The sequence below is a fragment of the Phaseolus vulgaris genome, chromosome 7 (assembly GCF_051622355.1).
Source record: "Phaseolus vulgaris cultivar YP4 chromosome 7, ASM5162235v1, whole genome shotgun sequence".
NCBI lineage: Eukaryota > Viridiplantae > Streptophyta > Magnoliopsida > Fabales > Fabaceae > Phaseolus > Phaseolus vulgaris.
In genome coordinates, this window is record NC_143504.1 from 36,067,416 (window position 1) to 36,083,543 (window position 16,128).

A 16,128-nucleotide genomic window follows, 5' to 3' on the forward strand; every position below is an offset into this window, starting at 1 on the left:
TGCGATTTACCCAGATGGAAGAAATATGCTAAGTTACTCCGCAAGGGAATAACTTAGCGCACAAAGAGAAGCGCTAGAGCCCTTCAAGTAGTGACACGTGTATGGTTAGATGTGAGTCGCATGCCTCCACGTGTCATCATCTGAGAAGGGCGCGGTCCAGATAAAGGTGCACTCCGTACCGCTAAAGGTACAGACAAGCGCGGAGACGCGCAAACACGCACAGACACTCACACTCTACTGATTCTGGAGGTACGTTGTCTCAAAAAAGCATAACAGGGTTCTGACACATGCCAGAGGGGCATAACAGAATTCTGTTAGGCCCAGATACGGAGAGAGGCATAAAAGAGAATCAGGGTGAGATTCAGGGGAGAGAAAAAAAGGAGAGAGCAAGAGTTTTCACACACACTACTAGTTTTTCTCATTGGTGGTTTTGTGATCTAACTTAATCGTCGGAGTGCAAACGACCGCTAGAGACGCCGTCTGTGTGTTTTGCAGGTCGCGTTTGGAGATCCTAGAGAAGGTTCTGAGGGTGATTTTGCAGATAACACAGTCGCGTAGACGGGGCAGAGAGTGCTACGAAGCGATTCCTCCACGCTCGAGTTGTCGGCAGGATCAATAAGGCACAAAGAAAAACAGCGTAAGGTACATTTTCCAGATACTCTGTCATTTGGAAAACTGTACGCACTTGTCACCTTGAGAGAGAATAGGAGAGAATTCAGTTACGCACCTCCAGAGCACGGTTGTTGCCTTGTTCTGATACGGAGCTGCACAGTGTTTTCTGCCCGTTTACTGACTTGAGCGTCAGAGTGCAAATGGCCAGGAGCGCGCCATTTGTCTCTGTGTTGCAGGAAATCTTCACAGGAGGAGGAGTAGACTCGAAGATCCACGTTCCACCTTTAGAAGATACGCGCAAAGGTGCTCGAGTTTTTGGCAGGAACATTTGGCGCCCACCGTGGGGCCAGATCTAAAACATTTGTCCCCCTGCAAGTTCCTGGAGGTTTAGTAGCGAGTTCTGTAGAGGTTTCTCAAGAACCTTGCAAGAAACACCGTTCATCTTGGAGTTTTCTTTCAGTTTCACCGTCCGTTCGTTATTTCGTTCAGTTCTACCGTTTGTCTTCCCGTTTCCCTCAGTTTACACTGATTGTTCTCATTTTCGCTCGGTTTTCACCGAAGGATTTTCCAAGAAACGCAGTGGCAGTTCAAAGTTCTTCAAGAAGTTGCGAAGAATGAGGACAACAAGGCAGAGCTCGATGCGCGCTGAGAGTGATGACATGACCATGCAACAGGTCATGGTGATGATGCAAGGCCTGCAAGAGGCAATGGCGGCATCAAAGGCTGAGCAGGAGCGCATAAAGGTGGATCTTGCGGCGTCGAAAGCAAGGAATGAAGAGTTATGTCGTGTGAACAAGGAGTTGCGCCATGGGTTGCGCAATCACCTGGGGGTCGTGAAGCAGAGGACGGTGAGTGTTTCATGCCACTTAGGGAGTTCCCCATGCCGTTTTCGCAGTCCATCGTGGAGGCGGTAATTTTTCACACTTTCGTAGGTCCTAAGGTGACGTTCACGGGGATGGAAGATCCTGAGGCGCACCTCACTACGTTTCACACGCAGATGATGCTGGTTGGCGGCTCCGACGCCGTGAGGTGCAAGCTCTTCGTGAGCACGTTGATAGGGATGGCCATGGACCGGTTTATCAGCCTTCCAGATGGCTGTTAAACTTCCTTTGCGCATCTTTCGCAACTGTTTAGGGACCAGTACATCGCGAACCGGGCTCCCCCGCCGGTGTCGTACGATCACTTTGATGTGAAGCAGTATCAAGGAGAGACGTTGAAAGAGTATATCAATCGCTTCGGGGCGCAGGTGGTAAAGGTTGGCACCACAGAAGAGCCCATGATTGTGTACGCATTCAGGAAGGGGATATGCCCTGGACCTTTCTGGAATTAATCATTAGAAACCGCCCCCGAACCTTTGCAGAGATTAGGCGTTGCGCAGTCGAGCACATCGCCACGGAAGGAGAGGTGTGTGAGAAGCGTGCGAGTGTTTCACCAGCACCACCAAAAGCGCAGTCGCGTGCACAGCCTGCCAGGGTGAACGAGGCCACGACTGGGAAGAGAGGTCAGGATAGGAAGCGCCCCTACGAGGCGAGGAAGCCCTAGACGAGGAAGCGTGCAGAGGGGAATAGGCTGGCGAGGCACGATTTCATGGTGGAGTTGAAAGACTTGATTGTCGTGCCTAACATAGCAGATAGGCTGAGGGCCCCCGTAAAGACTGATAAAGTGCTGGGGCCTCACAAGGACGCATGGTGTGAGTTCCACCAGGCGTTCGGACATCACATCAACAACTGCTTGGCACTGGGCCATCAGTTGGATGAGTTGGTGAAAAGTGGGTTTCTGAAGGATTATCTGGCCGGGTCCTCTAAGACCACGACCCTAGCAGTACCTGAAGAAGATCAGGCTCATGAGATACCCATTCATGGGGAGATCCACACCATCTCTAGTGGATTCTCATGTGGGGGGTGCACAGCGTCACAATGTAAGAGGTATGCACGCTCTGTGACGTCCGTGGTTGTGCAAGTGGCGGTGGACGACCCGGTGGACGTTGACCTCGCCTTTACGAGGGCTGACCTTCACGACGTCGTCCCCCACGACAACGACCCCGTAGTGATTTCAGTTGTGACTACGGGTAGGAAAGTGCACAGAGTGCTGGTGGATCAAGGGAGCTCCGCGGATGTGATGTTCCTATCCACATTCAATAAGTTGCAGTTGTCCCCTGATCTGTTGAGGTCGTATACAGGGTGCCTATATGGTTTCGCTGGGGATCAGGTCGAGGTGCGGGGGTACCTGGAGCTGAGAACGATGTTCACAGATGACACCGCATCTCGCACCGAGAGAATCAGGTACTTGGTGGTAAGCGCCAATTTAGCCTACAACATCTTGTTGGGAAGGCCTGCGCTGAATAGGCTAAGGGCAGTGGCCTCCATGCGCCACATGAAGATGAAGTTTCCAGATTTTAGTGGTCGGGTGATCGTGATTATGTCAGACCAGGAGGAGGCCCGGAAGTGCTATGAGAATAGTTTAAAAACAAAGAGGGGCGTCTTCGCGGTGACGAAACGTTCGGGCCAAGAAGAGACGCATGGACCTGAATAAGGCATGCCCTAAGGACTCGTCAGGTAGATAGTTCTTTGGGGTGAAAAATGCTGAGTTTCTTGGATGCTTTTTCAGGGTACAATCAGATCAAGATGCATCCCCGTGACGAAACCAAAACGACAATCATGACCGAGACATGTTGTTACTGCTATAAGGTGATGCCGTTTGGGCTGAAAAACGCGGGCGCCACCTACCAAAGGCTGTTGGATAAGGTCCTTGTGACCATGTTGGGTAGGAATGTGCAAGCTTATGTTGACGATATGGTGGTGACCTCACTTGAGAGGGAGCGACACACAACTGATCTGGAAGAGCTGTTTACCACCATAGCCAAGTACCGCCTCAAGCTGAACCCTGAGAAGTGCGTCTTTGGGGTCGAGGCGGGTATGTTCCTCGGATTCATGCTCACTGAGCGGGGAATAGAGGCGAACCCCGATAAGTGTGCAGCAATCATCGCCATGAGGAGCTCAGCCTCAGTAAAAGAAGTGCAGTAGCTGACGGGGTGCATGGCGGCCCTTTCAAGGTTCGTATCTGCTGATGGAGATAAGGGCCACCCATATTTCCAGTGCCTGAAGAGGAACAACCACTTTGTGTGGACAGAGGAGTGTGAGACAGTTTTCCTCAAGCTGAAGGAGTACTTGGCGACGCCTCCTGTGTTATGCAAGCCACAGACAGGCGTGCCCCTCCGTTTGTATTTCGCAGTGACGGAGTGGGCCATCAGCTCTGTGCTGGTTTAAGAGCAGGATCAGGTGCAGATGCCTATATACTTCGTTAGCAAGGCCTTGCAGGGCCCGGAGATGAGGTATCAATCTTTGGAGAAAGCGGCCCTGGCAGTAGTATTCTCTACCAGGAGGCTCCGCCACTATTTCCATAGTTTTACGGTGGTGGTGATGACGGATCTCCCCATCCAGAAGGTGTTGCAGAAGCTAGATGTTGCTGGAAGGATGGTTCGCTGGGCAGTGGAGCTTTCAGAGTTTGATATAGTATACGAGCCCAGGGGATGCATCAAAGGACAGATCTATGCAGACTTCGTCGCAGAGCTCTCACCAGGAGGCGCCCAACAGGAGGTGGAGCCTGATTCCCAGTGGTCGTTATCAGTGGATGGATCCTCGAATCAGCAAGGAAGCGGCGTCGGGATAGTCTTTGAGGGGCCCAACGGGGTGTTGATTGAGCAAGCCCTGCGGTTCGCCTTCAAGGCAATCAAGAATCAGGCAAAGTACGAAGCCCTGATCGCAGGAATGCTTTTAGCCAAAGAGATGGGCGCGCGAAGCCTCTTGGCGAAGAGTGACTCGCTGCTGGCCACGGGGCATGTGACAGGGGAATATCAAGCAAAGAACCGACATGTGGCTGCGTATTTGAGGTACGTCCAAGTGCTAAAGGGGGTGTTGGCGGCGTTCAAGTTGGTGCACGTCCCGAGAGAGCAAAAATCTCGCCAAGGTGGCCAGCTCAGGCAAGGGGGGAAGGCAGAGGACGGTTATCCAAGAGACCGTCAAGGCGCCGCGAAAGTTTGTAGCAGATAACAGAGTGGATATCCTCCAGGTCAGTGCATTCAAGGCAAAGCCGGAGAGTCATCGGTCTTTGACTCAGGAGACGGCGAGAGCCCCTAGCGTAAGTGTCTATTTGACCTCGCCCACAGAAGGGGACTTCATGCAAGTGTGCGCCCCGGAAGAAGGGGACACGTGGATGACCCCCTACAGACGCTACCTAGCAGATGGGATCCTCCCAGCAGAGCCAGAAGAGGGCAAGAAGGTGAAAAGGAATTCCGCAAGGTATACCCTGGTGGATGGGATGTTATTCAGGCATGGGTTTACACACCCAATCTTGACGTGTGTAAGTGGAGATGAGTGCACAAGGATAATGGCTGAGCTACACAAAGAGATTTGTGAAAGCCACGTGGGGGGAAGATTGTTAGCATCCAAGGTGGTACGTGTAGGTTTCTATTGGCCAACCGTAAGGGAAGATTGTGTAGGGTACGCCCAGTGGTCCAAGCAGTGCCAGCAACACGCCGATTGGCACAAGGCGCCACCAGAAGAACTGAGGTCAATTTATAGCCCATGGCCTTTCCATACTTGGGGAATTGACATTCTAGGGCCTTTTCCATTGGCGATAAGGCAGATGAAGTACTTGATAGTAGCTATTGAGTACTTCACAAAGTGGATAGAAGCAGAACCGGTGGCACAAATCACTGCACATAAGGTACAAGACTTTGTTTGGAAAAACATTGTGTGTCGTTTCGGCGTGCCAAGGCGTCTGGTCTCAGATAACGGTACTCAGTTTGCAAGCCAACAATTGGGGAAGTTGTGTGCAGAGGTAGGCATCAAACAAGTGTTCGCATCAGTCGAACACCCCCACACGAATGGACAGGTGGAGTCCACAAATAGAATCTTGTTGAGAGGATTGAAGAGGAGGCTTGAGAAGTTCAAAGGAGTCTAGCCTCGTCAGTTCCAGGTGGCGGACCTCATCATGCGCAAGGCTCATCCGTATGAGTTAGAAAACAAGTTGTCTCCCAAGTGGACTGGGCCCTTAAGAGTAACCGAGGCTAAGGGGAACGGGTCGTACAGGCTTGAAACTCTGCAGGGAGGCCCCATTCCACGCACCTGGAACGCGGCTAATTTGAAGTTTTACTTTAGCTAAAAACTTTATGTAGTGCACAGTTTAAGGGGACACTCTTTTTCCCTCTCGGGGGATTTTTAATGAGGTCACCCAAGTAAAGATCAGTTTAAGCATACATTGTCCTGATTTTTCCTTGTTTGCAATGTAAAGAAATGTTAAAGAGAAAGGGCGCAGTTCATTAAGAAACGAACCCGCCACCGTGGTGTTTAGCAACCCCAGCAGGAGGGACGCGGATATCTCCTCTGGGCGTGGACCCCGAGCGCACAAACCACGGCTGACGTTTAGACACCCCAAAGGGAGTGGCGGGAGCGCACTCCCCAGGCGTGGGTGTCGAGGTCGAAAGGTACGCACAATATAGTTAAAATCTGGGCGTCTTATCCCTGGTCTGGGGTTAATGGATTCCTTCGGGACGCCCCCTCCCCAAGTAAGAACGACTAAGTCCCGGTTGTCTGATGTTTAGACATCTCGAAAGGAAGTGGCGGGGGGCGCCTCCTTCGAGCGTGGGCATCAAACAAGAGAGAAAGTACGGAGCAGTGGAGAACCAGGGGCCTTGGTGCAGATACACGCCAGATAGGAGTCGTGCCATCCTTCGGGAAACCTTCACCAAGTCCCTGGTCATCTTGGTGTTTAGACACACCGGGGACGAAACGGCTTTGCCTTTCGGCAGGTCTCTCCTCGGGCGTGGGCACCAAGTACGCTGATTGCCTTGGTGTTTAGACACACCGGGGACGATACGACACTGCTTCCCAGCAGGCCTCTCCTCGGGTGTGGGCACCAAGCGCGCAGAGATAAGGACTAGTTGCCTTGGTGTTTAGACACACCGGGGACGATACGGCGCTACTTTTAGCAGGCCTCTCCTCGGGCGTGGGCACCAAAGCACAACTTTGTCCCAAGTGTCTAGACACACTGAGGACGAAACGACCTTGCGTTCAGCAGGTCTCTCCTCGAGTGTGGCCACCCAGTACGAGTAAGTAGGCTTCGGCCAAGATAAGCCCTTCTTCGCCTTTGAGCGACGTCAAGGCCAGAAACACCTTCGGATGCAGATGCCTCAGGGCCACGAAGGTCAAGTAAAGATCAAAGGTTAAGAAAATCCCACGAGTTAGAAAGTAGAAGGGGTTCGGGGGACAAGAAAAAGGTATGCACTTCGCCTTGGTTGAGAATACGAGAAAGAAAGGCACGTGCTGCCTATAGTTCGCAAAGTAAGTAAACAAGATCGAAGTAAGTAAGGTAAAGTAGCAGATACACCTTTGAAACAGCAAGTGGAAACAATGGTCGACACGAAGATAAAGTACAGACACGTTTACCAAGTAGTAAAAGAAGAAAAGCATAAGTAAAGATATGAAGATGAAATGATCGATTATATTGAGTGTGGCAGTACACAGTAATAGGTAACTATGAAGGTACAAAGTTAAAAAGGGAGGCTAATCCTCAAGAATAACTAAGGGAACGATTTTTCCCTCGACGATGTGGTTGAGAGGGCCGCAGCTGGAGGTGTCAATCCCTGGATATGCGCATGCCATTTGGGCTAAGGCCTCTGCGAACCCCTCAGCAAAAGCGCCCGCGGCGTCGTCAACCAGCTCCTTCTCCACCTTCTCAAAGGGCTTGGCTTGGGAGGCCATCTCTTTCTCTTTGGCTACCACATCTTCGTCATTCTCTGCCTGCAGTTTGGAAAAATCAGCTTGCAGCAGGTCGAAGGCTTCAGTCTTGGCATTGAGCGTTGCCTCCACCTCGCCCAGTTTTACCTCTCGAGTGACACAGCGGTCCTCAAGGTTCTTCATTTTGATCTTGGAGGCTTCGGCAGCATCTTTAAGCTCAGCAATCTCCACATGAAGAGGCACAGTCTGCCCCAGAAGTTCAGCATAGGACTGACCAGCCTCGTGGAGTCTTTAGTTGGAAGCATCCTTTGCTTGTTGAGCCTCCTTCAAGGTTTCTTTGTAGGAAACCTCTTGGTGGAACCAACGATGCTCTTGGGCCCGAGTTTTCTCCTTCAGCAAGGCCAGCTCCTTTTCAAGAGTCAGGCAGTGGCTGGTTTTTTCCGCAGCTTGTTCCCGCCAAGAGCGGGCGTTAGAAAAGTATTCCCCAATGTAGTAGGCAACACCTTCTTCCATGGTCGTGTCAGTCAGGCCTTCCAGCGTCGCCTGGTGCATAAAGCCTCTTATAAAGCCTTGGACAGGTTGGGGAAGCTTTGGGGCCGGCACAGGATTAGGCGTGGGCGCAGACTCAACCCCACCCCCCAAAGCTAGTTGATGGGGCGGTGAAGTGGCACTTGGAGGGTGCTCCCTTAGGGACTCAGCACCGTGGTTGGAGGAAGAGTGGGAGGTGATGACCTTGTTGGTCCTCCTCCTCTTGAAGACTTGCCCATCCCCGGTGTCTTCATCATCCTCAAAAGGAATCACCACCACCCCTTTGCCTTTGTCTAGGGGGGCTGGTGTGGTTGCAGTTTCGACCATGGTGAGGGGCACGACCGCGATGGGAGGTGGAGAGCTAGGAGTGTGGGTGGCATGTGGGGAAGGAAGGTCTTGGGTAGGTGTTGTTGTTGGGAGGGTTTGAGAGTGAGATGTTGGAGAGGTTGGAGGAGTAGGCTCAGGGGCTGGTTGTGTGGAGGCGTCAACTCCTTTGGATGTGGTTTTGTCTCCGGCTGCCAAAGCCTTGGCGAGCCTCAGTCTTTTGTTCGTATCCATTTTTGAATCTGCACCAAGGAAGCAAACAAAGCAGAGGTTAGGCACAGGATAAGTCAAAGCATGAAGCATAATCAGATACACTATGGAAACTTAAAGCAAACAGACAATTCACATATGAATAAAGGTAAACACTAGCGGAAGCAAGTATCAAAGAAGATGAGTGAGGAGTAGTTCCCATACTAAGGTATTGAGTGAGGGCTGCAGAGTCGTACTCACGTGCTATCAACTCAGCAGTATCTAAGACCCCCACGCTGGCCAAAATCAAGCACACCTCTTGATCTGTTGAGGGTAGTTCGTCCATGGTCTTGGGTTTGGTCAGCTTCAGTTTCTTCACCCAGTATAAGGGGAAGCCATCCAGTGTTGTGCGGTCGTGATCAGTACAGCACACTCTGAAGAACTTACCCCTCCATCGCTTATAGGACTGTTGGAACAAGGATAGAAGGATCCTCCCGGCGATGCCGTTGAAGCTGACATAGAGGCTTTTCCCTTATTTCTTGACCTCGAAGAAATGAAGGAATATGTCTACAGAGAGGGGTTGGCCAAAGTATCCACAGAGGATTCCAAACGCTTTGATGAAGGCCCAGCTATTGGGGTGTAGCTGAGAAGGGGCGACGTTTATTTCAGTAAGGAGCTATCTCTCGAACCCGGAGAAAGGCAGACGCAGACCTATGCGTTTGAACACGGTCTGGTAGAAGAAGAAGAAAGTCTACCCATTTTTTGACCGGTTGTCCACACAAACGGGCTCACCCGGTGTGCAAGGACGAATGGATATGTACACGTCGTTACTTTTGGCGAAGGCGCTGAGTTTGTAAACATCTGGTTCGCCTACATGGGCCCGCCAATCAGATATGGAGGTTAAGGCCGAGGTCTCAGCCAACAATTCATCAAAGGCCCAAGGGTATTGAGATTTGTAGTTGACGCTGAGAGGTGGAGGGTTGGCGGTGGTTTTGGTACGTGCCATGGTGCAGCAAAGAATGTTGAAGCAGAAAGAAGATTAAAGGCTTAGTCAGCAAAGGGCCATGGTGTCGAAATGGGAGGAAAACCCAGAAACCCCTACCCCCGCGAGAAGATCAGAAAACAGGGGAAACGAAGGAAAGAGAGGAAGGGCGCAAATGCAAGAATTTAAACAGTCCCAAGCAGTTTATCAGTACAGAATAATGAGATTAAAGGGCAAACAATGGTTGAGAATCATACCTTTGATGGTTGATCGAAGAAAGGTGTGAGCTTTGTGAGGAAGAAATCGCAAGGGCTTGAGGAGGAAGACGAACAGTGAAAGATTGGGTGTGAATGATGGAACAGTGCTCAGAGCGCGCGATTTTCAAAGGTATAACGTAAACATTGAGAAGCGCTAGCGACACTTAGTCTCAGCCGCAGGATTGGGCCATGTGTCGAGAGATTAATGCGCCACTTAAATTGTCACGTCACAAGCACAGGAACGTCCCATCAACAGAATGCCACATAGACGGAAGGGCAAGGCCTTAGTCTTTTCACTAAAAACAAGTTATCAACTCAAGACTGGGGGCTTGTGTACCGACCCGTCTTCGGGCGTTGACCAAAGTCAACATGTGGTAGGACCCACCAGGGGCTCCAAGAGGGAAAGTCAATATGTTGACCGCTTTAGGTGTCACCAGCTTTGGGCGTCAGCAGGTTTAGGCGTTGCCTACTTTTAAGGCGTAACCCGTTGTCCTGAGAGCGTGCTTTGGCCTGGACGAAGTCACCCCCCGATAGGGAGTGAGGCATGGTAGGGGCCAGGAGGCCTCGGGCCTCGGTATGTCAGGAAGTAAACATAGTTGAGAAAGGTGGATTTAAAGCCACACCCTTAGTACCAGAAAAGAGGGATCCCTATCCACGGCTTACCCGCGCATGAGGTGTAGGAACAGCGGCAAAACGCACCACCGCTGATGCCCTCTGGAGCAGATACGACCTGTAAGGGGCCACGCCGAGAAGGGCGTCTACAAGCAGGGTACGTGGGCAACTCAGGGGACTCCTAGGGGAAGTGACTCCGAGACGGGTGCATCCGTTGGCTTCCATGCAGTCACCCCTGGGCACGCCAGCACTCCAACAAGTCTACCACACGCGCTGGGATACTCCTAGGTCTGCAATACAGTGTCGTGGGGTGCGCTCGTTAGTAAGCTTAAGTCAGGGACGCCACATGGCAGAAGCACCAGCAAAGGTATATAAGGCACAAAGAGAAACAACGTAAGGTACGTTTTCCAGATACTCTGTCATTTGGCAAACTATACGCCCTTGTCAACTTGAGAGAGAATAGGAGAGAATTCAGTTACGCACCTCCAGAGCACGGTTGTTGCCTTGTTCTGATACGTTGGTGCACGATGTTTTCTGTCTCGTTTACTGACTTGAGCGTCAGAGTGCAAACGGCCGCGAGCACGCCATTTGTCTCTGTGTTGCAGGAAATCTTCACGGGAGGAGGAGTAGACTCGAAGATCCGCGTTCCACCGTTAGAAGATACGCACGAAGGTGCTCGATTTTTTGGCAGGAACAATAACATCTGCTCTACTACCTTGTTGGTTTGAGGAACCATCTACAGAGGGTACCCACCTGAAATTTGCCCCTTCCTGGTGTGTGGCTGCCGAGGAGAGTTCCACTACGAAGTCGGCATAGATATGGTCCTTGATGGGGCCTCTAGGTTCGTAGTGTATGTCGAATTCAGACAGTTCCACCTCCCATCGCACCATCCTTCCCGCCACATCCAGTTTTTGCAAAACCTTGCGGATTGGAAGGTCCGTCATCACTATCACGGTGTAGCTTTGGAAGTAGTGGCGGAGTCTTCTTGCTGAGAATACCACCGTTAAGGTTGCTTTCTCTAAGGCCTGGTATCTCACCTCCGGCCCCTGCATTGCCTTGCTGACGAAATAGATTGGCCTTTGTACCTAGTCTTGCTCCTGTAATAGGACTGAACTGATCGCTCTTTCATAACTGTGAAGTATAAACAGAGTGGGGTACCTAACTCTGGCTTGCACAACACCGGAGGGCTTGCCAGGTACTCCTTCAACGTATGACCTGATGCTTTTCTCCGTTAAACTTTCACCATCTCTGGCGGACAGGTCGGACGCTGGGGTCCATAGTAAGGCGATGACACAAGAAATCAGGGTCAATACCGGGCATGTCGGCGGCGGTCCATGCAAAGGCGTCAAGGTGTCGCGCTATGACCCCGACGACTTGATCTTGTGACTCCTTACACAAAGACTGCCCAAGTTTGAAATCTTTCCTCCGATCTCCTTCTGCACCACACCCCCAGCGGGCTCGGATCGGTTTTCTCGGATGATCTCTTCACGGGTCACTCTGTCTTCCCTTGGTGGTCTAGTTGTGACAGAAAACACCCCTCTCTTCGTCTTGAGGCTGTTCTCGTAGCACTTATTAGCCTACCTTTGGTCAGACTTGATGGTGATCACTGCCCCCTCGAGGGAAGGCAATTTCATCCTCATGTGCCTCATGGAGGGAACTGCTCCCAGCCTGTTCAAGGCCGGTCTCCCCAACAGTATGTTATAAGCCGATGGTCCTCAATTCGATGTGCCCGCGAACCTCCACCTCGTCCCCTGCAAAACCATACAAACATCCGGTGTAAGGCTTTAATTGGTCCGTGGACAGCTGTAACCGGTTGAAGGTTGTCAGGAACATAACATCGGCTGAACTTCCTTGATCTACAAGGACATGACACACCCTCTTCCCGGCTATGACCAGCGAAATTACCACTGGATCATTATCGTGAGGTATGACATCTTGGAGGTCAGCTTTCATGAAGGTAAGGTCGACGTCGGGGATCAGGTCCGTCTGTAGTACCTCTTCTGCCATCACCCCTCGTGCGTACTTCTTTCGCTGGGAGGCAGTACACCCTTGATGGAGATCAAGATCAAGAAGAGAAAGAAGCCGAGGATGAAGATGCTTAGAGGATTATTAGCTCATCATCCTTTTAACCTCAAAGGATTACAAGGAGCAAATTTAAAGAATTAGGAAGTAGTGGTCAAATGTTTTCTCTTTTTGTAGTATCTTTTGTATAAACTTTAAAAATGCTTAGGATAGTGTTTAGGAAGGTGCTAAGAGGGAAACCTAAAGATACCTCTTGTGTAAAGCATCTTTAAAGATTAGCTTTAGAAGAATCTAGAAAGGTATCCCTTCCTCCTCCATTTTAGGCGCTAGAAGTGGAAGAGTTGCAAGGTAACCTTAGTTAGCTTCTTTTGTAAGCTTCTTGTACATTCATGACCGGTCCTTCTCCTATACAAGGAGGGCTTGAGTCTTTCTAATACTGATTTGATATTTTGAGTACATAAATTCTCCCAAATTGGTGAGTGATTGAGAGACTTGTGTCTTCTCTCATTCTAGTCTTATCTTGAGAGCAATCTTGGAACCTCAAGTGGCGGCATCTACACTCATCTTGAAGCTTTGCATCCTTCAAGTGGCATGTTCCTCTCCAAGGACTCCAACCACATAAGTTCTCTTCTCCTTTCCATCTTATTCCTCCATTTCCATTCCCAAATAAACTCTAAAACATGTCTTAGGCCTTTCTAGTCTTTGTAATCGGTTCATTTGCATCTTTACTTACATTTGTTCGGTTCATTTGATTCCTAGCATGTTTTGTTAGGGTTCTTTTGTTTTCTTGAAAACGTGCTGACTGTTTCGATTTATTGCAATTTATTTGCTTACTGGAAATTTCTGAAATTCTGGATTTGAGTTCTTCATGGTGTTACAAAAAAGTAGAAAAAAGAAGTACATCAAAATTCTAAGTACAAAAAAATGATAAATGAAATACGTTCAGTGTGTAATTCTGCCAAAAAAAAATAAGGTAATCGGGCAGTGATTTTGCAAAATTTATCGCAATTAATTGGCTTACTCTTTTTGTGTTATTCCAGTGCCATTGTTGAGACAAGATCTTGAACTTTCTGTGGTTACAATTTCATAATCCAGTTTGCTTTATACAATTCCAGATAAATCTGTGAAGTCAGGCACAGTTTGCACAAAAATATTTTTCCAGTAGTTCTGTTTTTTTTTTCTTCATCTATTCTAGTGCTTTTCTCTAAGTTTCTTTGGTGTGCCATCCTTTTCATTGAGTACCTTATTTTCTTGCTTGTCTTTTATTCACTATTCTTTGTGTTTGTCATATCTCTTGTATTCCTTTTGGTATAGCCTTTCTTGTTTACACCTTTTCTTGTTTGTCTTTTATTGTTCTTTAAGTTTTGTGGTGCTTTGGCTTTGAGATTGAGTACTTTTGCTTTGACATCTTTCATTTGAGGTTACTAAGGCCTTAAGAGCAGATTGGTTAAGGGAAGTATTCTTTCTTGGAGTGACTTGAGTGATTTTCTTACCTTTCGGCATATTCTTATATTTGTTCTTTGCTAACCTTGTTTTTCTTACCATTGGTTGCTCTTGTGTTTGTTGTTTTCCTTTTCTAATGGATACATATTCAAGTGCTGAATCTTCAAAACCACATTCTACTCATAAGGCTATGTTCTTAATGAGTTAAAAGAGGCAAAGAGAGCTCTTGCCCTCAAAGATGAGGCGTTGCAAAGATTAGAAGAACAAATGGCAAAGGTTGAATTAAAGCAAGAAAGATCTTCACATTACATTCATGGTAGACAAACTTCTCCTCGGCCTTCTTCCAAAGACTCTTCAAATGCTCACGGCCATGGAGAGGAGTATAGAAGAAAGAGGCATCGTCATCATTCCAATGGAGGAAGCCACCACCGTGAACAAAGACATCACCAAGAAACAAAGCCTCAAGTTCCTTTTGTAAAAGTACCTAGCTTTAGTGGTGATAGTGATCCTAATTTGTATTTAGAGTGGGAGGCTAAATGTGAACAAGTTTTTAAAGCCTATGAGGTTGAGGAGGACCAAAAGGTGAAAATAGCCGCCTTAGAATTTGTAGATTATACCTTGAAATGGTGGCATAGTATTGTAACGGATATTTGCTATAACAAGAGACCTCCCGTGGTCTCTTGGAAGGATTTGATAGAGTGTATGCACTTTAGATTCGTGCCACCGCACTTTAGGAAAGACCTCATGTTGAAGCTCCAACGGTTTCAACAAGGCACGCTAAGTGTGGATGCTTATTTTAAGGAGTTAGAAACACTTTTACTTAAAGTCAATTTGAAAGAGAGTGAGGAAGCTATGATACCTAGGTTTGTGAGTGGCCTAAGAAGGGATATTCAAGATGTTGTTGAACTTCAAGAGTATTCATCTTTGGGATCTTTGGTTCACCTTGCAATGAAGGTTGAATCCCAAATTGCTAAGAGAAATGCTTTTAAAAACTCTCCCAATAATGGTTACTACAACAACACTTGGAAAAATAAAAAGTCTTTTTCAAAACTTCCTTCTAAGGATTCTTCTTTCAAACCTAAGGAGTCTAAGCCTTCCACTTCTACTCCTAAATCTCCAATCAAATCGTCTAGTAAGAAATGCTTTAAATTTTTGGGTTATGGTCACATTGCTTCTAATTGTCCTTCTAAAAGGAATATGTATGTGCATAATGGCATTGTAGTTAGTGAGCATGATTCAGATTCACCTAAGCATTCTTCACCTTCTAGGCCATCAAGTGAGCATGAGAGCGAAAGTCCACTTGAAGGAGATTTGCTGGTTGTGAGACGTCTTCTTGGTCAAGTTTTACAACCCTTTGATGAAAGTCAAAGAGAAAATATTTTTCATACAACATGTCTCATTCAAAACAACATTTGTTCTTTAATAGTGGATGGGGGTAGTTTTACTAATGTGGCTAGTACAAGAGTGGTAGATAAGCTTGGTGATGGCATTCCTATGAGCTCTTCTTTGATTTTGATGATGATGGTTGCGGAAGCTTAGTGGAGGAGAGTGGAACAAGGCCTTCCTAGGAAGTGTGGGTGCCTTGAAGGTGCATGAGGAGTGTACCGCCCTGATGGTCGGATGCGATGACGTGGCATCCTGTTGCAGTGTAGGCGTGTTGACAAGGCGCCAGGTTGACAGTTGAGAAGGAAGTCAGGAGGCACGTGTAGTCGCCCATAGTTAAGTTGGCGTGTTCCGATCTCTAGCTTACCAGAATAGGCGATCGCCAGGTTGAGGACGAAGTCGCCAGATACAGACTCAGGCGACCAGACAGTCGGAGATCGCCAGAACAAATACATCGCCGAAGTTAAAGGAGAAGCAGATTATGAAGGCGGCCGGCGAGACCACAGGGAAGGTGTATGAAGGCCCTACCTCGCCAGTTCCAGTAGAGATCGCACTCCTGAGTTAGCTATGCACTGGGCAGTACCATGCATAGGTAACTTAGCCAAAATGAGAGTAGAAGCAGTGCCAAGTCAGTGAGCCTCCAGATGATGGCACGTGTACGGTTAGATGCAGGCCACGTGTCCAAGCCTGTAACTGCCAGGAGAGAGAAAACCACCAGGTATATAAGAGTTCCTAACAGATTTTCTAAGGTACGCACGTTCAGTTCATACACTTTACGCTTGCGAGTGACAGAGCTGTTTGTGAGAGAGATTTGCACGGTTCCAGTTCTTAGTATTTGGTGATACCGTCACTGACTTGAGCGTCGGAGTGCGATCGGCCGCAGCGGCGCCGTATCGTTTCTTTGCAGGTTCTTGAGATAGATCCAGAGGAGGAACGGAAGTAAGAAGCGGCGCGCACGTCGATCCTTTGACGAGGCATTCTCCAGCGCTCCGGTCAACAGGCAGGATCATCAGGCACCCACCGTGGGGCCGTGTAAAAC

General features: G+C 48.8%; 3 protein-coding genes across 3 annotated transcripts; 2 read left to right on the forward strand and 1 right to left on the reverse strand.

Moving 5' to 3' along the window:
• Nucleotides 1-2,199: 2,199 nt before the first annotated feature.
• On the forward strand, nucleotides 2,200-3,144 carry LOC137829139 (uncharacterized). Its single transcript, XM_068635933.2, has one exon. It carries the CDS (start codon nucleotides 2,200-2,202, stop codon nucleotides 3,142-3,144), a length of 945 nt encoding a protein of 314 aa, XP_068492034.2.
• Nucleotides 3,145-3,647: 503 nt separating this feature from the next.
• LOC137829138 (uncharacterized) lies at nucleotides 3,648-4,661 on the forward strand. The gene is made up of 2 exons (XM_068635932.2): nucleotides 3,648-3,872; nucleotides 4,053-4,661. Exons 1-2 carry the CDS (start codon nucleotides 3,648-3,650, stop codon nucleotides 4,659-4,661), a joined length of 834 nt encoding a protein of 277 aa, XP_068492033.2.
• Nucleotides 4,662-10,894: 6,233 nt separating this feature from the next.
• Nucleotides 10,895-11,293, reverse strand: LOC150025888 (uncharacterized). The gene has a single exon (XM_090304799.1). The coding sequence runs from the start codon at nucleotides 11,291-11,293 to the stop codon at nucleotides 10,895-10,897; it is 399 nt and encodes a 132-aa protein (XP_090160925.1).
• Between the last annotated feature and the right edge of the window lie 4,835 nt (nucleotides 11,294-16,128).